The 27,879-nt window shown below is 52.4% G+C and overlaps 1 protein-coding gene across 2 annotated transcripts in view; it reads left to right on the forward strand.

The window, feature by feature from the left end:
- LOC139276724 (D-serine dehydratase) overlaps positions 1 to 27,879 on the forward strand; it is a 153,550-nt gene that overhangs the window by 109,240 nt on the left and 16,431 nt on the right. Inside the window, exons 7-8 of one of the 2 annotated variants that reach the window (XM_070894713.1) lie at positions 5,331 to 5,436; positions 15,330 to 15,515. In XM_070894713.1, the coding sequence (XP_070750814.1) occupies positions 5,331 to 5,436; positions 15,330 to 15,419 (196 nt within the window). In that variant the 3' untranslated portion in view covers positions 15,420 to 15,515. Of the gene's footprint in view, positions 1 to 5,330; positions 5,437 to 15,329; positions 15,526 to 27,879 lie in introns of those variants that run through there. The other variant, XM_070894718.1, reaches the window with a different exon arrangement.

The raw sequence follows: 27,879 nt of genomic DNA on the forward strand, positions 1-27,879 counted from the left end.
TACTAGGGTGCTGCCTGGAATGGAGAATCTTAGTTATTAGGACAGATTGAATAGGCTGGGTTTGTTCTCATTGGAACAGAGGAGGTTGAGAGGAGAGCTCATTGAGGTGTATAAAATTTTGAAGGGCCTGGACATAGTGGATAGTAAGGGCCTATTTCCATTGGTGTAGGGGTCTATTACGAGGGGACATCGTTTTAAGGTGGGTGGTGGAAGGTTTAGAGGGGATTTGAGGGGGGGGCTTCTTTACGCAGAGGGTTGTGGGGATCTGGAACTCGTTGCCTGGAAGAGTGGTGGATGCAGAAACCCTCGCCACTTTTAAGAGATGGTTGGATGGGCACTTAAAGTGCCACTTAAAGGTTACGGACCTAGAGCTGGTAATTGGGATTAGACTGGATGATCTTTTGTTGGGTGACACAGTATTAATGTTAAGTACAGCAGCGAATCGAATACGGCCAGAGTGATCTCCTGGACTAGTTTCGATCGCCTGGGTGGGTCGGAGAGGAATATTCCCAGATTTTTTTCTCCCTAAATTAGCCTGGGCTTTTAATCTTGTTTTTGCTTCTCCCAGGAGGTCACATGCCTCTGGTTAGAGTGTAGCATGTTTCAGTATAAGGGGTGTCGCAGTTGTGGTGAGGCAGATTGGTTGGGCTGGGTGCTCTTTGCTTTTCCGTCATTGTTCATAGGTTTATATGTAACCTTCAGGGCTGCTGACCAAGGGCCTTGCGGCTCTTTGTGGACCAGCATGGACACCATGGGCCGAAATGGCGTCCTTCTGCGCTGTGAATTTCTATGTTTCTATGTTTCTATAAATCCTCTGGATCTGATGGCTTGCATCCTAGGGTCTTAAGAGAAGTGCCGGAGGGATAGTGGATTCATTGGTTGTAATTTACCAAAATTCCCTGGATTTTGGGGAGGTCCCAGCAGATTGGAAAACTGCAAATGTAACTCCCCTATTTAAAAAAGGAGGCAGACAAAAAGCAGAAAACTATAGACCAGTTTGCCTAATATCTGTGGTTGGAAAAATGTTGGAGTCAATTATTAAAGAAGCAGTAGCAGGACATTTGGAAAAGCAAAATTCAGTCAGGAAGAGTCAGCATGGATATATGAAGGAGAAGTCATATTTGAAAAATTTGCTGGAATTCTTTGAGGATGCAACAGACAGGGTGGATAAAGGGGAACCGGTGGATGTGATGTATTTGAACTTCCAGAAGGCATTTGACAAGGTGCCACATAAAAGGTTACTGCACAAGATAAAATTTCACGGGGTTGGGGTTAATATATTAGCATGGATAGAGGGTTGGCTAACTAACAGAACACAGAGAGTCGGGATAAATGGTTCATTCTCGGGTTGGCAATCAGTAACTAGTGGGGTGCCACAGGGATCAGTGCTGGGACCCCAACTATTTACAATCTATATTAATGACTTGGAAGAAGGGACTGAGTGTAACGTAGCCAAGTTTGCTGATGATACAAAGATGGGAGGAAAAGCAATGTGTGAGGAGGACAGAAATAATCTGCAAAAGGACATAGACAGGCTAAGTGAGTGGGCAAAAATTTGTCAGATGGAATATAATGTTGGAAAGTGTGAGGTCATGCACTTTGGCAGAAAAAAATCAAAGAGAAAGTTATTATTTAAATGGAAAATATTTGCAAAGTGTTGCAGTCCAGCAGGACCTGGGGGTACTTGTGCATGAAACACAAAAGGTACAACAATTGATCAGGAAGGCCAATGGAATCTTTGCCTTTATTGCAAAGGGGATGGAGTATAAAAGCAGAGAAGTCTTGCCACAGTTATACAGGGTATTGGTGAGGCCACCTAGAATACTGCGTACAGATTTTGTCATGTATGGAGGAAGAGTCAGACTGAACACTGTAAGCTCAAAGTAAAGTGTGACCGTAGTCTTTTATTGCAGGTCTCCAGAGTCGCTTCTCCACGTGAAACTTCCTTAAATACCTGTGCTCCCAAGGGATTATGGGATCCCTTGGGATGCCAGGAGATGAGCCCTCTGGTGGGCTGAACAGAGTAAATACAAGTCCATATATAACACAACACTTCGCCCCCCCCCCCCAAAGTCAATAGCCGACATTATCTCACATTCAATCCACTTGGAGTACGTGTCTACAACCACAAGGAACATTTTACCCAAGAACGGGCCTGCATAGTCGAAATGTACCCCAGACCACGGTTTGGATTCATCACCCTTGATGGTGGACCCTGAGTCATCTGCGGACGTGTGACCTGCCCTGGGGGAGAAGGTCAGGAACTTGGTCAGGGGTCGAAGGTCAGGAACTTGGGCAGGGGGAGAAGGTCAGGAACTTGGGCAGGGAGTGAAGGTCAGGAACTTGGGCAGGGAGCGAAGGTCAGGAACTTGGGCAGGGGGCGAAGGTCAGGAACTTGGGCAGGGGGAGAAGGTCAGGAACTTGGGCAGGGGGAGAAGGTCAGGAACTTGGGCAGGGAGCGAAGGTCAGGAACTTGGGCAGGGTGTGAAGGTCAGGAACTTGGGCAGGGAGCGAAGGTCAGGAACTTGGGCAGGGGGCGAAGGTCAGGAACTTGGGCAGGGGGAGAAGGTCAGGAACTTGGGCGGGGGAGAAGGTCAGGAACTTGGGCAGGGAGCGAAGGTCAGGAACTTGGGCAGGGGGCGAAGGTCAGGAACTTGGGCAGGGAGCGAAGGTCAGGAACTTGGGCAGGGGGAGAAGGTCAGGAACTTGGGCAGGGAGCGAAGGTCAGGAACTTGGGCAGGGAGCGAAGGTCAGGAACTTGGGCAGGGGGCGAAGGTCAGGTACTTGGGCAGGGGGAGAAGGTCAGGAACTTGGGCAGGGGGAGAAGGTCAGGAACTTGGGCAGGGAGCGAAGGTCAGGAACTTGGGCAGGGGGCGAAGGTCAGGTACTTGGGCAGGGGGCGAAGGTCAGGTACTTGGGCAGGGGGAGAAGGTCAGGAACTTGGGCAGGGGGAGAAGGTCAGGAACTTGGGCAGGGGGCGAAGGTCAGTTACTTGGACAGGGGGTGAAGGTCAGGTACTTGGGCAGGGAGCGAAGGTCAGGAACTTGGGCAGGGGGAGAAGGTCAGGAACTTGGGCAGGGGTAGAAGGTCAGGTACTTGGGCAGGAAGAGAAGGTCAGGAACTTGGGCAGGGGGAGAAGGTCAGGTACTTGGGCAGCGGGAGAAGGTCAGGAACTTGGGCAGGGAGCGAAGGTCAGAAACCTGGGCAGGGGTCGAAGGTCAGGAACTTGGGCAGGGGGAGAAGGTCAGGAACTTGGGCAGGGAGTGAAGGTCAGGAACTTGGGCAGGGAGCGAAGGTCAGGAACTTGGGCAGGGGGCGAAGGTCAGGAACTTGGGCAGGGGGAGAAGGTCAGGAACTTGGGCAGGGGGAGAAGGTCAGGAACTTGGGCAGGGAGCGAAGGTCAGGAACTTGGGCAGGGAGTGAAGGTCAGGAACTTGGGCAGGGAGCGAAGGTCAGGAACTTGGGCAGGGGGCGAAGGTCAGGAACTTGGGCAGGGGGAGAAGGTCAGGAACTTGGGCGGGGGAGAAGGTCAGGAACTTGGGCAGGGAGCGAAGGTCAGGAACTTGGGCAGGGGGCGAAGGTCAGGAACTTGGGCAGGGAGCGAAGGTCAGGAACTTGGGCAGGGGGAGAAGGTCAGGAACTTGGGCAGGGAGCGAAGGTCAGGAACTTGGGCAGGGAGCGAAGGTCAGGAACTTGGGCAGGGGGCGAAGGTCAGGTACTTGGGCAGGGGGAGAAGGTCAGGTACTTGGGCAGGGGGAGAAGGTCAGGAACTTGGGCAGGGAGCGAAGGTCAGGAACTTGGGCAGGGGGCGAAGGTCAGGTACTTGGGCAGGGGGCGAAGGTCAGGTACTTGGGCAGGGAGCGAAGGTCAGGAACTTGGGCAGGGGGAGAAGGTCATGAACTTGGGCAGGGGGCGAAGGTCAGTTACTTGGGCAGGGGGTGAAGGTCAGGTACTTGGGCAGGGAGCGAAGGTCAGGAACTTGGGCAGGGGGAGAAGGTCAGGAACTTGGGCAGGGGTAGAAGGTCAGGTACTTGGGCAGGAAGAGAAGGTCAGGAACTTGGGCAGGGGGAGAAGGTCAGGTACTTGGGCAGGGGGAGAAGGTCAGGAACTTGGGCAGGGGGAGAAGGTCAGGTACTTGGGCAGGGCGCGAAGGTCAGGTACTTGGGCAGGGAGCGAAGGTCAGGAACTTGGGCAGGGGGAGAAGGTCAGGAACTTGGGCAGGGAGCGAAGGTCAGGAACCTGGGCAGGGAGCGAAGGTCAGGAACCTGGGCAGGGAGCGAAGGTCAGAAACCTGGGCAGGGAGCGAAGGTCAGGTACTTGGGCAGGGAGCGAAGGTCAGGAACTTGGGCAGGGAGCGAAGGTCAGGAACCTGGGCAGGGAGCGAAGGTCAGGAACCTGGGCAGGGAGCGAAGGTCAGGAACCTGGGCAGGGATCGAAGGTCAGGTACTTGGGCAGGGGGAGAAGGTCAGGAACTTGGGCAGGGAGCGAAGGTCAGAAACCTGGGCAGGGAGCGAAGGTCAGGTACTTGGGCAGGGGGAGAAGGTCAGGAACTTGGGCAGGGAGCGAAGGTCAGGAGCCTGGGCAGGGAGCAAAGGTCAGGTACTTGGGCAGGGAGCGAAGGTCAGTAACTTGGGCAGGGGAAGAAGGTCAGGTACTTGGGCAGGGGGAGAAGGTCAGGAACTTGGGTAGGAAGAGAAGGTCAGGTACTTGGGCAGGGGGCGAAGGTCAGGAACTTGGGCAGGGAGCGAAGGTCAGGAACCTGGGCACGGGGCGAAGGTCAGGAACTTGGGCAGAGGGCGAAGGTCAGGTACTTGGACAGGGGGTGAAGGTCAGGTATTGGGAGTGGGGAGAAGGTCAGGTACTTGGGCAGGGGGCGAAGGTCAGGAACTTGGAAGTGGGGAGAAGGTCAGGTACTTGGGCAGGGGGAGAAGGTCAGGAACTTGGGCAGGGGGAGAAGGTCAGGAACTTGGGCAGGGGGCGAAGGTCAGGAACTTGGGCAGGGGGCGAAGGTCAGGTACTTGGGCAGGGGGCGAAGGTCAGGTACTTGGGCAGGGGGCAAAGGTCAGGAACTTGGGCAGGAAGAAAAGGTCAGGAACTTGGGCAGGGAGCGAAGGTCAGGAACCTGGGCAGGGGGCGAAGATCAGGAACTTGGGAGTGGGGAGGTCTGAAACCTGGGCTGGGGGTGGTGGAAAGGTTAGGCACTTGGGGGTGGATGCAGGAACTTGTTGGGGGGATGGGAGAAGGCCTTAACCCGGAAGAGTGAGCCATTTCCCAGCAGTTCCAGGGACCATGTTACTGTTTTATTTTTAATTTAGTCGCTCTCACTACAGGTTGGTGGGAATGACACAAGAGCACGGGAAGATCGAGCCGGCCTCAGGGAAGCTGGATTTTGACAAGTTCCCACTTGGAAGCTTAATGTCACTCATTCCTTATCACGTAAGTGTCTTGGATTGATAGTGTGCAGACACAGTCAGGAATGCGATGGAATACTCTCCAATTGCCTGGATGAGTTCCCCCCCCCCGCAGTGTCTCTCTCTCTCTCTCTCTCTCTCTGTCAGTGTCTCTCTCTCTGTCAGTGTCTCTCTCTCTCTATCAGTGCCTCTCTCTCTGTCTCTGTCAGTGTCTCTCTCTCTGTCAGTGTCTCTCTCTCTCTATCAGTGTCTCTCTCTCTGTCTCTGTCAGTGTCTCTCTGTGTTTCTGACAGCGAGGGGTGGGGGGAGAATGATGAGGGGGGGACGAGAAGGGGGGAAGAGGATGGGAGGGAAGAGGAGGAGAGGGAGGGGGGAGAGGAGGGAGGGAGGAGGGAGGGAGGGGGGAGAGAAGAGGAGGGGAGTCAGGGGGGGGGAGAGGAGAGGAGGAGAGTCAGAGGGGGGAAGAGGAGAGGGTGGGGGAAGAGGAGAGGGGGAATGTAGGGATGGAGAGGGGGAAGGGGAAAGGGGGGGGGAAGCCGGAGCGGGACGCCGGAGCGGGACCTGAACGGGAGGTGGGGGAGGGGGGGTGCGGGGGTGGGGGGGAGCGGGAGCTGAAGCTGAAGAGGAGGGAGCCCGAGTCCGACCTTCGCCGCCCCAGTGAGCCCATTCGGCCAGGGCTAGGGGCGGCATGCTTCGGGCCCCTCCCACACAGCCTCGGGGGCCTGGAGCTACTGCACATGCACGCACACTCTAGTGCGCGTGTGCAGAGGTCCCGGCACTGTTGTAACGCCGGGACCTGGCTCCGCCCCCGACCCCTTGTGCTGCGCCACGCCGAGCACAAAGACATCCTGAGGAGACCGGAGAATCACTAGGTAAGTTTTCGCCGCCCTTTTTCTTCCAGAAAGTCGGCGCACCTTATCGAGATGCACCGTTTTTCCAGAAAGCAGGAACTTGGGCCCATTGCTCCCAGTGCTGACTCTTAGCTCTGCTCCTTGAATGGAGATCTGGTAATGTCTCATTGGGCAATGCCTCACCCAGTGTAGTACTGGGCCACCTGGGGATGGACAGTCTCTCGCTCGATCTCTGAGTTAGCCGATCACAGCTGAGGTGGCACTGTGACTGGCCGCAACGTAACTGAGCTCAGGAGGGGATAATCGACCACGATTCCCATTCCTGTGTGTGTCTGAGAGTGTGTGTGTGTGTGTCTGAGAGTGCGTGTGTGTGTCTGAGAGTGTATGTGTGTGTGTCTGAGAGTGTGTGTGTCTCTGAGAGTGTATGTGTGTGTCTGAGAGTGTGTGTGTGCGTGTGTCTGAGAGTGTGTGTGTCTGTGAGAGTGTGTGTGTGTCTGAGAGTGTGTGTGTGCGTGTGTCTGAGAGTGTGTGTGAGAGTGTATGTGTGTCTGAGTGTGTATGTGTGTGTCTGAGAGTGCGTGTGTGTGTGTGTGTGTGTCTCTGAGAGTGTATGTATGTGTCTGAGAGTATGTGTGTATGTCTGAGAGTGTATGTGTGTCTGAGTGTGTATGTGTGTGTCTGAGAGTGCGTGTGTGTGTGTGTCTGAGAGTGTGTGTGTGTGTCTGAGAGTGCGTGTGTGTGTCTGAGAGTGTGTATGTCTGAGTGTGCATGTGTATGTCTGAAAGTGTGTGTGTGTGTGTGTGTATGTCTGAGTGTGCATGTGTGTGTCTGAGAGTGTATGTGTCTGTCTGAGAGTGTATGTGTGTGTGTGTCTGAGAGTATGTGTGTGTCTGAATGTGCGTGTGTGTGTCTGAGAGTTCATGTGTGTGTCTGAGAGTGTATGTGTATGTCAGAGTGTGTGTGTCTGAGAGTGTGTTTGCGTGTCGACTTTGAATCAGGATATTACACCAAGTGAAAGGGAACGATTAACTTCCGTCTGGTACTGTACGGCGCGTGTATGTCTCAGTGTCAGCAACTCTAAATCTCCTCAGTTGAATTTCTGAAGTAGCCTGTACTTCTCATCTGTCTCACACCCCCCACCCCCTCACAAAATGTTTCTCCCCAGTTTTACCACCTTTGGTTCTTGATCCTACGTGCACCAGTCACCTGCCAATATCTCACTCAAGTGATCATTCAGGGATGTTTCGCAACTAATTTCCACCCACACTCTCTCACACGCTCACGCACAGACACACACACGCTCATACACACACATACATGACACTTATACAGTCATGCATATGTACACAGACATGTGCACTCACAAATTCTCATGCATTACTCACCGACATATATATAAACACACGCTTTCACACACACTCCTCAGCTTCACATGCACACACAAACACACACGCTTGGGTATATACAAAAACACACGCTCTCAATCACACACCTACCAGCAGATATCACAGAATGGGACTTGGCTATGATGCCCTTCATAGTCAAATAGTTTACTGATACTCATTGCGTAGGTTGACACATGAAAAATGGGCGAGGTAGCAGTTGATACTGGTGGGACTGTCTCTCAGGAAGACACGCCACCTTCAGGAAATGGAGGAAGAAAATTGGAAAGGAACAGGGTACACAAAGAGAGCAAGGGGATCGAGTGACGTGAAATTGTGCTCCCTGTCACAGTGGGCTCCTCACTGCCCTCTCTGGTACTGACTGATGTACAGACTTACATACCACCTTGTAATTTCCTCCGAAATAAAGACCCTGCTTTACACATCAGAGGGAGCAAATTACTTGTTTATTTAATTTATTTTAATTTGCCTTCAGAAGCAAAATAAATTATTTTGTACTTATGACTAAAATGTAGAAGACACTATAGAATTGGTTGACCAGCCAGCTCAGCAGTTAGTGTGAGACCTCAGTGTTTTTATTTTGATTCACAGCAGATGCAATACCGAATGAGCCTTGGTCAGACCCCACCTGGAGAACCTCAGTTTTCGGCACCTCAGGAAGGATATATTGGCCTTGGAGGGGGTGCAGTGCTGATTCAGCCAAATACTGGGGCTAAAAGGGTTAAATTATGAGGACAGGTTGCCTAAACGTGGCTTGTTTTCCCTTGAGTTTAGAAGATTGAAGTGTTTAAAATGATTAAGGGATTCGATAAAGTAGAGAAACTATTTCCTCTGATGGGTGAATCCAGAACAAGAGGACACAATCAGGAAAGCACTTTTTCACACAACGGTAGTGGAAATCTGGAACTCTCTCCGCCATAAGGCTGTGGATGCTAGGAAAATTACATTTTTAAGATTGGAATGGATAGAATTTTATCAGGTAAGGGTATCAAGCGATTTGGTTGAAAGTCGGCTAAGTGAGGTAGAGGTACAGATCTAATTGAATGGTGGAACAGGCTCAAGGGGCTGAATGGCCTAGTCCTGTTCTTATGTGCTTATAGTATTTGGCCAAACTCACCGGGAAGGTCCTGGGTTCAACACCTGGTCTCAGCTCGGAGGTATTAGGGAAGGGCACTGTGCATCCCTAGGTTTAGAAAGGAGGGAGGCTAGAGATCCCTGATCAGAATCGAGCGCCCCTGCTGCTAGAGTAGCCTGTCGACACTTACTGTCCAAGCTCACATACGACAAATGGTTACATAATACAGGGGTGGGGGACACCAATACGATAGGAAGAGTCGATGAGTTCAAGGGGGTGGGCGAGAGTGGAATCAGGAAAGAATAATACAAGTGACTGAGACATACCGGGATTTAAAAGCTGGTGGACTGTAGAAGGAAGGGAACACTGAATTGAAGGGTATGCTGGAAATCTGAAATTGAAACAGGAAGTGTACCAGTCATTGTCCCGACAGAGAGTAGTGTTGCATATTGGAACCTTCCCCAGAGGTTCATTCCTGGATCCCCATTGGGTCCCCATTGAAGGGGTAAATCTGGTGACTTGTTTCAAACCTTGGCGTTAGCCATGTAGGGCAATAACCACCTCCCTACTCCACCACCACCACCTCTCTGCCCCATTCCCACCTCTCTGCCCCACTCCCACCTCTCTGCCCCACTCCCACCTCTCTGCCCCACTCCCACCTCTCTGCCCCACTCCCACCTCTCTGCCCCACTCCCACCTCTCTGCCCCACCCCCACCTCTCTGCCCCACTCCCACCTCTCTGCCCCACCCCCACCTCTCTGCCCCACTCCCACCTCTCTGCCCCACTCCCACCTCTCTGCCCCACTCCCACCTCTCTGCCCCACTCCCACCTCTCTGCCCCACTCCCACCTCTCTGCCTCACCCCCACCTCTCTGCCCCACTCCCACCTCTCTGCCTCACCCCCACCTCTCTGCCCCACTCCTACCTCTCTGCCCCACTCCCACCTCTCTGCCTCACCCCCACCTCTCTGCCCCACTCCCACCTCTCTGCCCCACTCCCACCTCTCTGCCCCACTCCCACCTCTCTGCCCCACTCCTACCTCTCTGCCACACTCCCACCTCTCTGCCCCACTCCCACCTCTCTGCCCCACTCCCACCTCTCTGCCCCACTCCCACCTCTCTGCCCTACTCCCACCTCTCTGCCCCACCCCCACCTCTCCGCCCTACTCCCACCTCTCTGCCCCACCCCCACCTCTCTGCCCTACTCCCACCTCTCTGCCCCACCCCCACCTCTCCGCCCTACTCCCACCTCTCTGCCCCACCCCCACTCCCACCTCTCTTCCCCACCCCCACCTCTCTGCCTCACCCCCACCTCTCTGCCCCACTCCCATTTCCACGCCCCACTTCCACCTCTCTGCCCCAACCCCACCTCTCTGCCCCACCCCTATCCTTGAATAATCCCTGACCCGAGTCCCAAAGAGCAACTTTAATGCCAGTGTTGGAAGGACACAGACCTCTGGGGAGGTGTGATCGGCAGAGAGGGGGTAGAGAAAGCCAATTTCAAAGGTACCCTCCTGACGAAATGCTTAGAACATGGTCTTGTCATAACCAATACCTTGTTCCGTTAGAGAGACAAATACAAGGTCTCATGGCAACACCCTTGCTTCCAAGCACTGGCATCTGCTAGACCATGTCATCATCCGTGCAAGGGACCGCAAGGACATCTGCATCACCCGCGCCATGACAGGAGCTGACGACTACTGGACTGACCACCGCCTAATCCACTCTGTTATTTCCATCACTGTAGCCCCAAAACAACGGCCGCAACAGAAACGCTGCCGCAGGAAAATCAACGCTGGAGCACTCAACGTCCCTGCTAAGAAAGCCCTATTCAGCAGCGCCTCACAACCAAGCTGACGACTTCCAGTGAACCGGAGATGCAAAGTGTCCACAGTGCCTGGTCTGCCCTCCAGGCCTCCATAATTAGCACCTGTGAAGAGACGCTTGCTCACTCCACCAGGAAACATCAAGACTTGTTCGACGAGAACGATCAGGAGATCCAGGAGCTAATAAGCCGCAAGTGCAAGGCATTCTTGAACTGGAAACAGCAACATAACTTGAGAGCAAGGAAGCAGCTCTACAGATGTCTAAGGCTGAGGTCCAACATAAAACTCGTGACCTAAAGAGCAGATGATGGGTGGAGAAAGCGCAGGAGATCCAGCAAATAGCCGACAACCACACGTGCGTGGATTCTTTATCTCAGTCAAGACAACCTACAGCCCAAGCACCCAAGGTCCTACCCCACTGAGGGCCAAGAACGGAGAGGTAGTCATCAAGGATAGCGAGGCAGTCAGTGCTCACTGGAAGGAGCACTTCGAAGATCTCCTTAACCGAAACTCTGTCTTCGACGCGAGTGTCCTCGACTACATCCCGCAGCATGCTACCTGTCACAACCTTAGCACAACCCCAGCCCAGCATGAGGTTGAAAAGGCCATCTGACAACTGAAGAACAACAAGGCCTCAGGAGCAGATGGAATCCCCACCAAAGCACTAAAGCATGGCAGAGAATCTATGAACTACTTTCTCTTATTTAGAAGGAGGAAAGCATGCCAGGAGATCTCAGAAACGCTGTAATCGTGACCATCTTCAAGAAAGGCGACAAGTCCGATTGCAGTAATTACAGAGGAGTTTCCCTGCTGTCTGCCACAGGGAAAGTCATCGCAAGAATCCTCCTCAATCATCTTCTCCCAGTGGCTGAAGAACTTCTCCCAGCTTCTCCCGGATTCCGCCCACGAAGGGGCACAATGGACATGATCTTCACCACGTATCAAATTCAAGAAAAGTGCAAAGAGCAGCATCAGCCTCTATACATGGCCTTCTTTGACCTCACGAAGGCCTTCAACATTGTCAAGCAGGAGGGATTATGGAATGTCCTCCACAAATTCGGCTACCCTCAAAAGTTCATCACGATCCTCCACCTGCTTCACGATGACATGATCCTGACCAACAGACCCATCTCTTTGCCCCACCCCACCTCTGCCCAACCCCCACCCTCACACTCCCTGCCCCACCCACTTCTCTGCCCCAGCACCACCCCCACCTCTCTGTCCCCTCCCACCTCTTGTCCCACTCCCATCTCACTGCCCCACCCCCACCTCTCTGCCTCACCCCCACCTCTCTGCCCCACCCCCACCTCTCTGCCCCACCCCACCTCTCTGCCCCACCCCCACCTCTCTGTCCCCGCCCCCACCTCTCTGCCCCACTCCCATCTCACTGCCCCACCCCCACCTCTCTGCCCCACTCCCATCTCACTGCCCCATCCCCACCTCACTCCCCACTCCCACCTCTCTGCCCCACTCCCAGCTCACTGCCCCACCTCCACCTCTCTGCCCCACCCCCACCTCTCTGCCCCACTCCCATCTCACTGCCCCATCCCCACCTCACTCCCCACTGCCACCGCTCTGCCCCACCCCCACCTCTCTGCCCCACCCCCACCTCTCTGCCCCACTCCCACCTCTCTGCCCCACTCCCACCTCTCTGCCCCACCCCCACACTCTACCTCACCCTCACCTCTCTGCCCCACCCCCACCTCACTGCCCCACCCCCACCTCTCTGCCCCACCCCCACCTCGGTGCCCCACCCCCACCTCTCTGCCCCACCCCCACCTCTCTGCCCCACCCCCACCTCGGTGCCCCACTCCCACCTCTCTGCCCCACCCCCACCTCTCTGCCCCACCCCTACACTCTGCCCCACTCCCACCTCTCTGCTCTACCCCCACCTCTCTGCCCCACCCCCACCTCTCTGCCCCAACCCCACCTTTCTGCCCCACGCCTATCCTTGAACAATCCCTGACCCGAGCCCCATCGGGTGACAAGCTGATCCTCTTTGGCGACTTTAATGCCAGTGTTGAAAAGGACACAGACCTCTGGGGAGGTGTGATCGGCAGAGAGGGGGTAGAGAAAGCCAACTCCAAAGGTACCCTCCTTCTGACGAAATGCTTAGAACATGGTCTTGTCATAACCAATACCTTGTTCCGTTAGAGAGACAAATACAAGGTCTCATGGCAACACCCTCGCTCCAAGCACTGGCATCTGCTAGACCATGTCATTGTCCGTGCAAGGGACCGCAAGGACATCTGCATCACCCGCGCCATGACAGGAGCTGACGACTACTGGACTGACCACCGCCTAATCCACTCTGTCATTTCCATCACTGTAGCCCCAAAACAACGGCCGCAACAGAAACGCTGCCGCAGGAAAATCAACGCTGGAGCACTCAACGACCCTGCTAAGAAAGCCCTATTCAGCAGCGCCTCACAACCAAGCTGACGACTTCCAGTGAACCGGAGATGCAAAGTGTCCACAGTGCCTGGTCTGCCCTCCAGGCCTCCATAATTAGCACCTGTGAAGAGACGCTTGCTCACTCCACCAGGAAACATCAAGACTTGTTCGACGAGAACGATCAGGAGATCCAGGAGCTAATAAGCCGCAAGTGCAAGGCATTCTTGAACTGGAAACAGCAACATAACTTGAGTGCAAGAAAGCAGCCCTACAGATGTCTGAAGGCCGAGGTCCAACATAAAACTCGTGACCTAAAGAGCAGATGATGGGTGGAGAAAGCGCAGGAGATCCAGCAAATAACCAACCTGGATTCTTTATCTCAGTCAAGACCATCTGCAGCCCAAGCACCCAAGGTCCTACCCCACTGAGGGCCAAGAACGGTGAGGTAGTCATCAAGGACAGAGAGGCAGTCAGTGCTCGCTGGAAGGAGCACTTCAAAGATCTCCTTAACTGAGACTCTGTCTTCGACGCGAGTGTCCGCGACTACATCCCGCAGCATGCTACCTGTCACCACCACAGTACAACCCCAACCCGGCATGAGGTTGAAAAGGCCATCCGACAACTGAAGAACAACAAAGCCTCAGGAGCAGATGGAATCCCCGCCAAAGCACTAATCATCATCATCATCATCATCATAGACAGTCCCTCGAAGCGAGGATGACTTGCTTCCACGCCAAAAAGGGATGAGTTCACAGGTGTTTCAATGAAGGACTTAATGTTCCAGATCCAGAACTACATCGTGATGGATGGAAGATTCCTGTGCTTGGATTTTTTAACGTGTGGTGGCCGTTGCACACCAGGCACCACATGGGCTTGACAGAATTAGGTCTTGGTCCAGTGTCAAGGATTAACCAAGACGACTGGAGACCAGCTCTGCTGCACAGACCAAGCGCGCACACATATCGCAATGTGGGCTGGTCCGTACTGCCCCTGGGCCCTCGCCTCTTCTGGGCCCCAGATTCATGCCTCTCTTGGGCCCCGGTCACTTCCCTCTACGGACTCTTGCTGCCCATTCGCCCCTCCTGCTGTTCCTGCCCGGACTGCAATCAGCGACCTGGCTTTGCAGCCGTCGCCCTCCTGCAGCAACACGCGCTGCTCCCTGCAGCGGTATGCCACCGCACGCTGCTCCCTCTAATGGCCCCTCTTGCAGCACTAAAGCATGACAGAGAAGCACCATTGACACGAATCCATGAATTCATTTATCTTATTTAAAAGGAGAACATGCCAGGAGATCTCAGAGACACTGTAATCATGACCATCTTCAAGAAAGGTGACAAGTCTGATTGCGGTAATTATAGAGGAATTTCCTTGCTGTCTGCCACAGGGAAAGTCATCGCAAGAATCCTCCTCAATTGCCTTCCAGTGGCTGAAGAGCTTCTCCCAGAGTTGCAATGCGAATTCCGCCCACTAAGGGGTACAATGGGCATGATCTTCACCACACATCAAATTAAAGAAAAGTGCAGGGAGCAGCACCAGTCTCAGTACATGGCCTTTGACCTCACAAAGGCCTTCGACACTGTCAACCGGGAGGGACCGTGGAGTGTCCTCCACAAATTCAGCTGCCCTCAAAAGTTCGTCACGATCCTCCGCCTGCTTCACGATGACATGATCCTGACCAACAGATCCACCTCTCTGTCCCACCCCACCTCTGCCCCACCCACATCTCTCTACCCCACCCACACCTCTCTGCCCCACCCCCACCCCTCTGCACCACCTCCACCTCTCTGCCCCAGTCCCACCCCTCTGTCCCACCCACACCTCTCTACCCCACCCACACCTCTCTGCCCCACCCACACCTCTCTGCCCCACCCCCACACTCTGCTCCAGATCACCTCTGCCCCACTCCCAGGCTTCCTGCCCAGATTAAGGGACAGTTGGGAATTTGCTACTCGGATGAAGTGTTTCTTTTTGAATGTCTGATATGTTTTGAGCGGATTCTGGAGTAAACTCACATCTCTCTCCTCTCTCTCCCTCCCTCCCTCTATCTCACTCTCTTTCTCTCTCTCCCTCTCCATCTATCTCCCTCTCTCTCCTTAACTCTCTCTCCCTCTCTCTATCTATCCCTCTCTATCCTTCCCTCCTGACTGTCTCTCCCTCACTATGTTCCTCCCTCACAATCTCTCTCTCTCTTCACTCTCTCGCTCTACGTCTCTCTTCCTCCATCTCTCTCTCCCACTTTTTCCCCTCTATTTCTCACCCTCTCCCTCTTCCCTCTCATTCTCACCCTCTATCTGTTTCTCTCCTCTCCCTCTCGGTCTCCCTCTCTCATTGTTTCTCTCTATCCCTTTATCACTTTTCCCCACTCTGCAGGCCTGTGCCACTGCAGCAATGCATCCCATCTACTACGTGCACTCAGAAGGGAGGATTGTGGCTGAATGGAGACCAACGCGGGGCTGGTAGAACGAACAGAACATACAAGGACATTGAACTCTCTCTCTCTCTCCCCCTCCTCTACTAAAGGTGCCGTCAGGCGCAGACGATTGTGCCCCTTGCCCAAATGCCCAAGGTGATCATGGACATAGAAACATAGAAAATAGGTGCAGGAGTAGGCCATTTGACCCTTCGAGCCTGCACCACCATTCAATATGATCATGGCTGATCATGCAACTTCAGTACCCCATTCCTGCTTTCTCTTCATACCCCTTGATCCTTTTAGCCGTAAGGACCACATCTAACTCCCTTTTGAATATATTTAATGAACTGGCCTCAACAACTTTCTGTGGTAGAGAATTCCACAGGTTCACAACTCTCTGAGTAAAGAAGTTTCTCCTCACCTCAGTCCTAAATGGCTTACACCATATCCGTAGACTGTGACCCCTGGTTCTGGACTTCCCCAACACCAGGAACATTCTTCCTGCATCTAACCTGTCCAATCCCGTCAGAATTTTATATGTTTCTATGAGATCCCCTCTCATTCTTCTAAATTCCATTGAATATAAGCCAAGTCGATCCAGTCTTTCTTCATATGTCAGTCCTGTCATCCCGGGAATCAGTCTGGTGAACCTTCGCTGCACTCCCTCAATAGCAAGAATGTCCTTCCTCAGATTACGAGACCAAAACTGTACACAATATTCAAGGTGTGGCCTCACTAAGGCCCTGTACAACTGTAGTAAGACCTCCCTGCTCCTATACTCAAATCCTCTTGCTATGAAGGCAAACATGCCATTTGCCTTCTTCACCACCTGCTGTACCTGCATGCCAACTTTCAATGACTGATGTACCATGACACCCAGGTCTCGTTGCACCTTCCCTTTTCCTAATCTGTCACCATTCAGATAATAATCTGCCTTCCTGTTTTTACCACCAAAGTGGATAACCTCACATTTATCTACAGTATACCGCATCTGCCATGTATTTGCCCACTCACCTAACCTGTCCAAGTCACTCTGCAGCCTCTTAGCATCCTCCTCACAGCTCACACTGCCACCCAACAGTGAGGGTCAGCAGCCCTATTGTACCATGGTAGAATCACAGCTGAATCCCATCCTGTTCTCTCCCAGCATGATTGAGTAAGGACAGAATTGGGCTTGGCTGTGAGCCCCTCGAATAGGCTTCTGATACTCACACACAAAGAGTGGTTCCTTGGGAAAGATATGGTGCCTGTGGAACACTGCTCTCGCGAGAGGCAGGAGAGCATTGGGGCTGAGAGTCTAATGCAAACATTCTTACAGACTGGACATCAGTCAAACTCTGACTCTCACTGTCAATGTTACGTGCTCAGATGTTTTACTGAAGTAATTCAGTCTTGGCCATTCTTTGTCTTCTGGGTAACTTTCGTTCTAGAATTAGAGAATTTTATGGTGCAAAAGGAGGCTGTTCGGCCCATCTTTGTGAGCTTTCTGAATAAGCTGTCTGTTACTCCTATTTTCCCAATATCCTTTAAAATTTTTCTTCTTCAAATATTTATGACTTCCCTTTTAAAAACGATTCCATCACTGTATCTGGTCGGGCAGTCAGTGTCCCAACAATACTCTCGTAACCTCTCTCCTTTTGTCCTTTTGCTGATGATCTTAAATTTATTCTCGATTATTGACCAGAGGAAATTATTTTTCCCAATTTACCTTATGAAAACCCCTCATAATTTTGAACACCTCCATTAGATCTCCGAGAATTATAGAATGATCATCATCATAGGCAGTCCCTCGGAATCGAGGAAGACTTGCTTCCACTCCTGAATTGAGTTCTTTGGTGGCTGAACAGTCCAATACGGTAGCCACAGACTCTGTCACAGGTGGATCAGATAGTCATTGAGGGAAGGGGTGGGTGGGACTGGTTTGCCGCACGTTCATTCCACTGCCTGCGCTTGATTTCTGCATGCTCTCGGCGTTGAGACTCAAGGTGCTCAGCGCCCTCTCAGATGCACTTCTTCCACTTAGGCCCAAGACTTAGGTCTTGGGCCAGGGACTCCCAGGTGTCAGTGGGGATGTCGCACTTTATCAGGGAAGCTTTGAAGATGTCCTTGTAACATAGAAACATAGAAAATAGGTGGAGGAGTAGGCCATTCGGCCCTTTGAGCCTGCACCACCATTCAATAAGATCATGGCTGATCATTCACCTCAGTACCCCTTTCCTGCTTTCTCTCCATATTCCTTGATGCCTTTAGCTGTAAGGGCCACATCTAACTCCCTCTTGAATATATCCAACGAACTGGCATCAACAACTCTCTGCGGTAGGGAATTCCACAGGTTAACAACTCTCTGAGTGAAGAAGTTTCTCCTCATCTCAGTCCTAAATGGCTTACCCCTTATCCTTAGACTGTGTCCCCTGGTTCTGGACTTCCCCAACATCGGGAACATTCTTCATGTATCTAACTTGTCCAGTCCTGTCAGAATTGTATATGTTTCTATGAGATCCCCTCTCATCCTTCTAAACTCCAGTGAATAAAGGCCCAGTTGATCCAGTCACTCCTCATATGTCAGTCCAGCCATTCCTGGAATCAGTCTGGTGAATCTTCGCTGCACTCCCTCAATAACAAGAACGTCCTTCCTCAGATTCCGCTGCTCACCTTTGGCTCATTTGCTGTGAAGGAGCTCCGAGTAGAGCATTTGCTTTGGGAGTCTTGTGTTTGGCATCCGAACTATGTGGCCTGCCCAGCAGAGCTGATTGAGTGTGGTCAGTGCTTCACTGCTGGGGATGTTGGCCTGGACGAGGACGCTGATGTTGGTGCACCTGTCCTCCCAGGGGATTTGTAGGATCTTGCGGAGACATCGTTGGTGATATTTCTCCAGCGACTTGAGATGTCTGCTGTACATGGTCCATGTCTCTGAGCCATACACGAGGGCGGGTATTACTACAGCCCTGAAGACCATGAGCTTGGTGGCAGTTTTGAGGGCCTGGTCTTCAAACACTCTTTTCCTCAGGCAGCCGAAGGCTGCACTAGTGCACTGGAGGCGGTGTTGGATCTCATCGTCGATGCCTGCTCTTGTTGATAGGAGGCTCCCGAGATATGGGAAGTGGTCCAAGGTGTCCAGGGTTGCGCCGTGGATCTTGATGACTGGGGGACAGTGCTGTGCGGCAAGGACAGGCTGGTGGAGGACCTTTGTCTTACGGATGTTTAGCGTAAGGCCCATGCTTTCGTATGCCTCAGTAAATACGTCGACTACGTCCTGGAGTTCAGCCTCTGTATGTGTGCAGACGCAGGCGTCGTCCGCGTAGTGTAGCTCGATGACAGAGGTTGGGGTGGTCTTGGATCTGGCCTGGAGACAGCACAGGTTGAACAGGTTCCCACTGGTTATGTAGTTTAGTTCCACTCCAGCGGGGAGCTTGTTGACTGTGAGGTAGAGCATGGTGGCGAGAAAGATTGAGAAGAGGGTTGGGGCGATGACGCAGTCCTGTTTGACCCTGATCCGGACGTGGATTGGGTCTGTGATGCATCCGTTGGTAAGGATCACGGTCTGCATGTCGCCGTGGAGCAGGCGGAGGATGGTGATGAAATTTTGGGGGCATCCGAAATGGAGGAGGACGCTCCATAGACCCTCGCAGTTGACAGTGTCAGAGGCCTTTGTAAGGTCGAAGAAGGCCATGTATAAGGGCTGGTGCTGTTCCCTGCATTTTTCCTGTAGCTGTCGCGCTGCAAAAATCATGTCCGTTGTTCCCCATAGGGGACGAAATCCACACTGTGACTCCAGGAGGAGCTCCTCAGCCACAGGGAGAAGACAGTTGAGGAGGACCCTAGCGACAACTTTCCCAGTGGCTGATAGGGAGATTCCTCTGTAGTTGCCACAGTCGGACTTGTCGCCTTTTTTAAAGATGGTCACGATTACTGCATCTCTGAGATCCCCCAGCATGCTCTCCTCCCTCCAGATGAGAGCGATGAGGTCGTGTATTCGCGCCAGCAGTGCCTCTCTGCCATACTTCAGTGCCTCAGCAGGAATTCTATCCGCACCCGTAACCTTGTTTTTAAACTGTCTTATGGCTTTTTCTACCTCCTGCAGTGCTGGGGTCTCACTAAGATGGTGGCGGGTAGCATGCTGCGGGATGGAGTCAAGAACACTCGAGTCAAAGGCAGAATCTCGATTGAAGAGATCTTCGAAGTGCTCCTTCCAGCGGGCCCTGACTGCCTCGGTGTCCTTGATGAGTGTTTCCCCGTTCTTGGCCAGCAGTGGGGTGGGACCTTGGGTGTTTGGCCTGTCGGTGGCCTTGACTGCGATGAAGAATCCTCGCACGCCATGGTTGTCGGCCAGCTGCTGTATCTCCTGTACTTCCTCCATCCACCACCTGTTCTTTAGGTCCCGGGTTTTTTGTTGGACCTCAGCCTTGAGCCATCTGTAATGCTGCTTTGCTGCTGTTGCTTAAGGCTCAGAAATACCCTGTGCTTGTGATCTATTAGCTCTTGCATCTCCTGATCATTCTCATCAAACCAGTCCTGGTGTTTCCTGGTTGAGTGACCAAGTGTCTCTTTGCAAGCACTGGTTATGGAGGCCTGGAGGGCAGGGCATGCCAGGTTAGCTGTGAGGCACTGGCTGTATAGGGCTCTCTTAGCTGGGTCCTTAAGTGCTCTGGCATTGACTGCTTCTGCTGCCCCCTCCGCTTTGGAGCTATGTTGATGTCGATGATGGATTGGATTAGGCAGTGGTCTGTCCAGCAGTCGTTGGCTTCTATCATAGTGCGGGTGATGTGCACAACCTTGCGATCGCTGGCTTGGACGATGACATAGTGGAGCAGGTGCCAGTGCTTGGAGCGAAGGTGTTGCCACGCTGCCTTGTATTTGTTCCTTTGGCTGAACAATGTGTTGGTGATGACAAGTTCGTGCTCAAGACATTTTGTCAGGAGTAGGGTACCGCTGGAGCTGGCTTTCCCTAGCCCCTCTCTGCCAATCATGCCCCACCAGAGGTCTGTGTCCTTGCCAACTCTGGCGTTGAAGTCACCGAGGAGGATCAGTTTGTCACCTGCGGGGACGCAGGACAGGGATTTTTCAAGGTTGGAATAAAAACCCTCTTTGGCCTCATCAGTCGCATCGAGTGTTGGGGCGTACGCACTGATGACTGTGGCGCACTGGTTCCAGGATAGGGTGGGTGGAAGAGTCATGAGGCATTCGTTGAGGCAGTCAACCAGCTCATTTTTGATGGCGAAGCCGACTCCGTGGAGTTGGCATTCTTCCTCTGATTTCCCTTTCCAGAAGAAGGTGTAACCTCCACCTTGTTCCTTGAGCTGGCCTTCCCCTGCCCACCGGGTCTCACTTAGGGCGGCGATGTCGATATCAAAGCGTCTAAGTTCCCGGGCAACTATGGCGGTGCGGCGTTCCGGCCTGTCGCTGTTGGGGTTGTCCATGAGGGTGCTGATGTTCCAGGTCCCGAATTTCATGTTAACGGAGTGGAAGAAGCCTGCGCGTAAGTTCTTTTAACGAGGGGGGTTGTTGCACACCGGCTACCACACGGGCTTAGCTGAGCGAGGTCTTGATCCAGTGGCAAGGGGGTCCAAGACAACTGGAGACCAGGCACTGCTCTATGGGCCTAGTTGCCTACAGCAAGATGTTGGCCGCAGGCTCGGCGCTGGGTAGCGCCCTTGGTGGTAGGTGATCCGAGGTCTGGTGGGGGCAGGCATTGGGAGGGTCAGTGGCCCACTGGGGTTCAGGGTGGGTGGGCAGGGGGTCACAGCCATGGAACTCACCACATGTTGGAGGTGGAGAAGAGGCCAGGTCGCCAGTGAGGAAGGAGAGCTCCAGTCGTCACTGAAGGAGGAGAGGAGGCCAATTGCTGACGTGGGAGAGGGGGACCTGGTCGTCGTTGAGGAGGAGGTTGTCTGTTGCCACGGAAGGTCCAGTCATCGCTGAAGGGACCCAGACTCCGTCGTGGAGGAGAGGCCCATCTGCCGTCGCTGGAGGTGTTCTGATCACCGCTGGAGGGGGGGGGGTGGAGGCCCGATCGTCAGGTCCAGGTCGAGGACGCCGCCTCCGGAGGACGTCGGAGGTCGCTGGGGGTCGTCGAAGGACGTCGGGGGTCATTGGAGGTCGACGGAGGTCGCCAGGGGATGTCAGAGTTCGCTGGGGGATGTCAGAGGTCGCTGGAGGATGCCGGAGATCATCGGGGGTCACTGATGGGTGATATGGTGGGAAGCCTGCGATAGGCCCGAATGGCCCAAACACGTGGGACTCGCCGGAGGTCGTCATCGTTGTCGGAGGTCATTTGGGGTCGCAGGAGGTTGCCGATAGATGATGTGGTGGGAAGCCTGAGGTAGGCCCGAACTTGTGGGACTCGCAGGGATGGGACTAGGGTAAGGGGTAAGGGTTTGGGTTTACGTGCTTAGGACCCCCTATTAGGGTCTATTTGGTTTGGTATGTATGTTGGAAAGGTTGGGGGGTTGAAAGTTGCCAAGAGCTGGTGGGAGTTGTTTGGAGTGGGGGAACTACCACCCTGGCGGCCATCTTAGCCATCAGGGATAGCATGATACCACACAGAGGGATACCATTTGGCCCATAATGGCAGTGTCGGCTCTTTGGTGGAGCTATCCAATTAGTCATATTCCCCTGCTCTTTCCCCATAGCCCTGTAAATTTATTCCCTTAAAGTGTTCATCCAATTCCCTTTTGAAAGTTGATGTTTAATTTGCTTCCACCACCCTTTCAGGTAGTGCATTCCAGATCACAATAACTCGCTTGTTTTCCAAATGTCGCCTCTGGTTCTTTAGCCAATCACCTTAAATCTGTGTCATCTGGTTACCAACCCTTATGCCATGGAAAACAGTTTCTTCTTATTTACTCTAGCAAAACCATTCATGATTTTGAACACCTCTATCTCCTCTTAACCTTCTCTGCTCTAAGGAGAACAACCCCAGCTTCTCCAGTCTCTCTACATAACTGAAGTCCCTCCTCCCTTGTAATGTATGTATGCCTGGATTTACTGCCACCAGGGGGAGCGACCATCGGAGGTCATTGGGCCACAGACACACATGTGCAGCCCTTACATATAAAGAAAGCCTCCATGTTTAATCCTGACTTTGAGAGCTAATAAAGTAGAGTCAGGTCGCACCTGATTGAATTCACGGTACTAAGCCTATTGAGTTATTGCATATGCAACATTTGGCCACGAGGCACAATATGAACTTTCATGCACACAAAAAAAATGAGCACTGTTGGAACCCTGGAGGGAGAAGACTGGGAAGATTTTACAGATTGTCGATGTATATGCAGACTATGGATGTACTCTCTGTGTAGTCACTGCGTGGTTACATAAGATAGAGACTTGTTTACCTGATGTACTATCAATAAGGTTTACACTGTGTACATACATGCTTGCACCACTAGAGGGTGCAACTGGTGGAGACCGGGGGTTTCCTGCCCTGGTGTCAGGGCCCAGTATAAAAGGCTGCACACCATGCTTGTGCCTCACTTGGAATAAAGGACCAAGCTCACTACAGTTTGAGTACAACACATTGCCTCGTGGAGTCATTCATAAGTACATTACAGACATAACAACTGGCAGATTATATATGTACACTATAGATATACTCTCTGTGTAGTCACTGTATAGTTGCATAAGATGGAGACTTGTTTACTGGAGGTACCATCAACAAGATTCACAATGTATACACTTTGCTGGCACCACCAGAGGCTCAGGGGTCATCTATACACCACAGGTACCCAGGTATAAAAGGGAGTCCGCCATGTGGTATCCTCACTCTGGAGTTATATTAAATGAACTAAGGTCACTACAGTTCAGGTGCAATATTTTGCCTCATGGAGTCATTATCAGAGCATCTAAAGACATAACAATTGGCGACGAGATTACGGACTTTCATGAAAAAATGGCTAACTTTGGTACGTTGCAGCAGTTCGCCAATGGGGATGATTAGGACGCTTTTGTGGAGAGGCTTGACCATTTCTTCACAGCAAACGACCTGGCAGGCGATGATCCGACCACGCTGGCTGATAAGCACAGAGCTATCCTGCTCATCAGTTGTGGGCCCACCGTCTATGGCCTCGTCAGGGACTTGCTGGAACCAGCGAAGACAACGACCAAGATGTACGAGGAGCTTGTAACTCTGATCCAAGAACAACTCAAGCCCAAAGAGAGCATCCTCACAGCCAGTCACCGATTTTACACCCTCTGACGACCCGAAGGCCAGGAAATCGCGAAATATGCTGCAAAGCTCAGGAAGTTGGCGGCACCGTGTGATTTCAGCGAACACCTCACTGAAGGGCTGCGGGATATCTTTGTCATCAGAATCGGCCACAAGGGCCTTCTTCACAGGCTACTATCTGCGGATACCACAGTCACACTGCAGAAGGCCATCACCATGAACCAGGCATTCATGACCTCGACCTGCGGCTCTGGGCGGATGACTCATCCTCGGGACTCAAACCCGGCAAGTACTGTACACAGACTGGCATCTTTTAGAGGCTGGACTGTAGAATGTGAATCTCCTCAGGGGAGAGAGAACAGGCCCCCCCGAGTCCCTTAACTCTGAGTCCGCCGAGGGGGGCTAATCGGTTAGCACCATGCTGGCGTTGCGGAGGAAGTCACCGGGCTCACCAGTGTCGTTTTAAGGACTATGTGTGCAAAGGGTGCAGCACAAAGGGCCACCTCCAGCGAATGTGTAAAAGAAATAGAACTCACCGCATTGATGAAGAGTCTGCAGCGGGCCATGAATCCAGGGCGGATTATGAAGAGGTGGTCAGATAGGCAGCTCAGCCCCACGATGAGGTGTACAGAATGTTTACCTGCACCACAGAATGTTCCCCGTTGAGAATGGAAGTCGAGATAAACGGCGCTCCAATCTTCATGGAGGTGGACACGGGGGCGAGCCAGTCAGTAATGAATCAAGAAGCCTTTGAGAGGCTACGGGACAATCAAACTGAACAACCCAAGTTGGTCCCGGTTCAAGCAAAGCTGCTCACCTACACCAATGAACTTATCCCAGTCATTGTAGAGCGAATGTTAAGGTACTCCATGATGGCACGGTGCACAAGTTACCACTGTGGATTGTTGCATAAGATGGAGACTTGTTTACCTGATGTACTGTCAATAAGGTTTACACTGTGTACATACATGCTGGCACCATTAGATGGTGCAACTGGTGGAGACCGGGGAGGGGCAATTCCTGCCCTGGTGGCAGGGCCCAGTATAAAAGGCTGCACACTAAGCTTGTGCCTCACTCTAGAGTTTGGAATAAAGGACCAAGCTCACTACAGTTTGAGTACAGCACATTGCCTCGTGGAGTCATTCATAAGTACATTACAGACATAACAGCCTCGACCAGTACTTCATGGCCAACAAGATGGATGAAGCCGCTGACGTAGTTAGGCACAGGGCAGTTTTCCTCATGGTTTGTGGTCCAAAAATCTATGGCCTCATAAAGAATCTGCTTTCACCTGCACGGCCAATGGAAAAGACCTATGAGGAATTGTGTGCTCTGATTCGGAACCATCTCAACCCAAAGAAGGCATCATTATCTCGAGATATCGCTTTTACAAGTATGTTCGTTCCGAGGGCCAGGACGTGGTGGAATTTGTTGCCGACCTGAGACGTCTCGCTGGGCCGTATAAATTTGGAACCGCGTTGGAAGACATGCTTCACGATTTCTTTGTAATAGTCATAAACCCACGAGGTGATTCTGTGGAAGCTGCTGACTGCAGAGATGCTGGATCTGAGCAGGGCCATCACGATCGCCCAGGCTTGCCTGACCATGGTCGATAGTATAAAGCAGATATCCTCGCAGAGTTGGATACTCCACGGCAAGTACTGTGCACCAAATTGTGTCGTCGGTTGGCAGAGCTGCACCTGGCAGGGCCTACCCGACTGTGTTTGCGAAACCTGTAGCTGCTCGAAGTCCGCCATTGAACACGAATCCGATATCACCCTATTGGCATTGTGGGGGCAATCATCGGCCTCATCAGTGCTGTTTCAGACAGCATATTTGTAGATGGTGAGTGAAAATGGGGCACCTTCAGCGTGTCATGTATGTAACCCCTATGTATCACCACTGCAATACTGTATATACTTAAGCAATGCACACCTTGACCACAGGGGGTGAACTTGTGGGAGATACTCCTTACCTGGTCATCCAGGTATATAAAGGGAGGTCCCACACAGGGTCATCACTTCTTGGTTCTGTGAATAAAGGTTCAGGTCATAGAGCGACCTTGTCCATAGAATGTGCCTCGTGTGGGTTTTGTGCCATTGAGCAAGGATATTACATTGGCGATGAGAAATGGGAATCAACGACCCACGAGAATGGCCACCAATAGCACAGAGGAACGGTACTGTGTTGGTGAGGACTAGGATGATTTCATTGAGAGGCTCCAGCAAAGCTTTGTCACGAAAGAATGGCTGGGAGATGCAGTGGCCGACAAGCGAAGGGCTCATCTGCTGACCAGCTGCGGACCTAAGACTTATGCACTCATGAAGGACCTACTAGCACCCGAAAAGCCGGCGGACAAAACCTTTGAAGAGCTCAGCAAACTAATCGGTGAGCACCATAAACCAGCGAGCAGCATACACATGGCCCGACACAGATTCTATACCCACCGATGTCGTGAAGGACAGAGGATACTGGACTTCGTTGCGGACCTCCAGCGTTTGGCCAGCCTCTGTAAGTTTACAGACGCCTGCAGAGGGGAAATGTTAAGGGACTTCTTTATTGAGGGCATCGGTCATGCGGGGATTTTCCGAAAGTTAATTGAGACCAAGGACTTGTCTTTGGAAGCAGCGACGTTGATGGCTCAGACTTTCATGGCGGGGGAGGAGGAAACCAAAATAATATACGCGCGCAATTCTGCCTCCAACGCGGCTGGGGATCAGGGAGTCAATATCATAAACGCGACTCAGAGCCCCGCAGGCAGGCAAGGGCAGTTCAACAGACCCCAGGCAGCAATAGACCCCAGAGTAGGTTTTCAACAGAGACAATGGCAGGCTGAACGGACATTTACGCCATCACAGTGGACAATGCGGTCCGGGATGGGGCCATTGACACCCACTAACAGGGTACTCAAGAGCAGTCAAAGAGACAATCAGCGAGGAATGCCGGGTCATAGCTCATTTGATCACAACAGTGGGAATCTCAGCTGGAGGTGTGGGGGCAAACACTCGGCCAGGACTTGCAGGTTTCAACAATTTGTCTGCAGAAATTGCAACCTCAGTGGCCATTTAGCTCGAATGTGCAGGAAGGCTGTAACCAGGCTAATTTACGAGGTGGATGGACCAGAAGAGGGGTCTGCGAGGCAGGATGACTCTTGGGGCAAATCAATGAACGCTGAAGTTCAGCGGGTTCATGTGGCAAACATTCACAGCTCATATACCAAAACGCCACCAATGATGATGAAGGTTTTATTAAATGGCATCCCTGTACGCATGGAGCTGGACACGGGGGCTAGCCAGTCACTCATGAGCGTTCAACAATTCGAAAAGCAATGGCCACTCAAAGCCAGTAGACACAAACTAGAACGCATTGAGATACAACTACGGATGTATACCAAAGAAATCATTCCAGTACTAGGCAGTGCAATGTTGGCAGACACACACAATGTATCAGTGAACCGGCTGCCACTCTGGATTGTCCTGGGCAATGGTCGCGCACTGTTGGGGAGGAGCTGGTTAGCTGAGATGAACTGGAAATGGGGGTGTGTGCACGCAATGTCATCTGTGGAGCGAAGTTTGTGCTCAAAAGTCCTACAACATTTTGAGTCACTATTCCAACCTGGTGTTGGGACATTCAAAGGTACCAAAGTAGTGATATGTATCACCCCGGACGCCAGACCAGTGCAACACAAAGCCAGAGCAGTGCCGTATGTGATGCGGGAGAAAATTGAGAGTGAGTTGGACAGGTTGCTAAGAGAGGGCATAATTTCACCCGTTGAATTCAGCAACTGGGCGAGCCCCATCATTCCCGCCCTAAAAGCGGATGGTTCTGTCAGGATCTGTGGCGACTACAAGGCCACTATCAATTGGGTGTCCCTACAAGACCAATACCCGCTTCCGAGAGCGGAGGATCTTTTCGCCATGCTGGCAGGCGGCAAGTTGTTTACCAAGTTGGACCTCACTTCAGCCTACATGACCCAAGAACTGGCCGACGAATCTAAACTACTGACCACCATCACTATGCACAAGGGACTGTTCGTTTACAACAGGTGCCCGTTTGGCATTCGATCAGCGGCCGCGATTTTGCTGCAGATAGGATTCGGCCCACCGGATCCAAAACAGGCGATTCGACGAGCGCCCAGGCCCGGCAACACATTGGAGTTGCATTCATTTCTGGGACTCTTGAACTATTTCGGGAACTTTCTGCCGAACTTAAGCAAATTGTTGGAGCCGCTTCACATGCTCCTGCGTAAGAGTTGTGATTGGTTTTGGGGGAAATGTCAAGAACGGGCTTTCAATCGGGCATGGAACCTACTTTGTTCAAATAAGTTATTGACCCTGTACGAT

This window comes from Pristiophorus japonicus, chromosome 1 (assembly GCF_044704955.1).
Source record: "Pristiophorus japonicus isolate sPriJap1 chromosome 1, sPriJap1.hap1, whole genome shotgun sequence".
NCBI classification, from domain to species: domain Eukaryota; kingdom Metazoa; phylum Chordata; class Chondrichthyes; family Pristiophoridae; genus Pristiophorus; species Pristiophorus japonicus.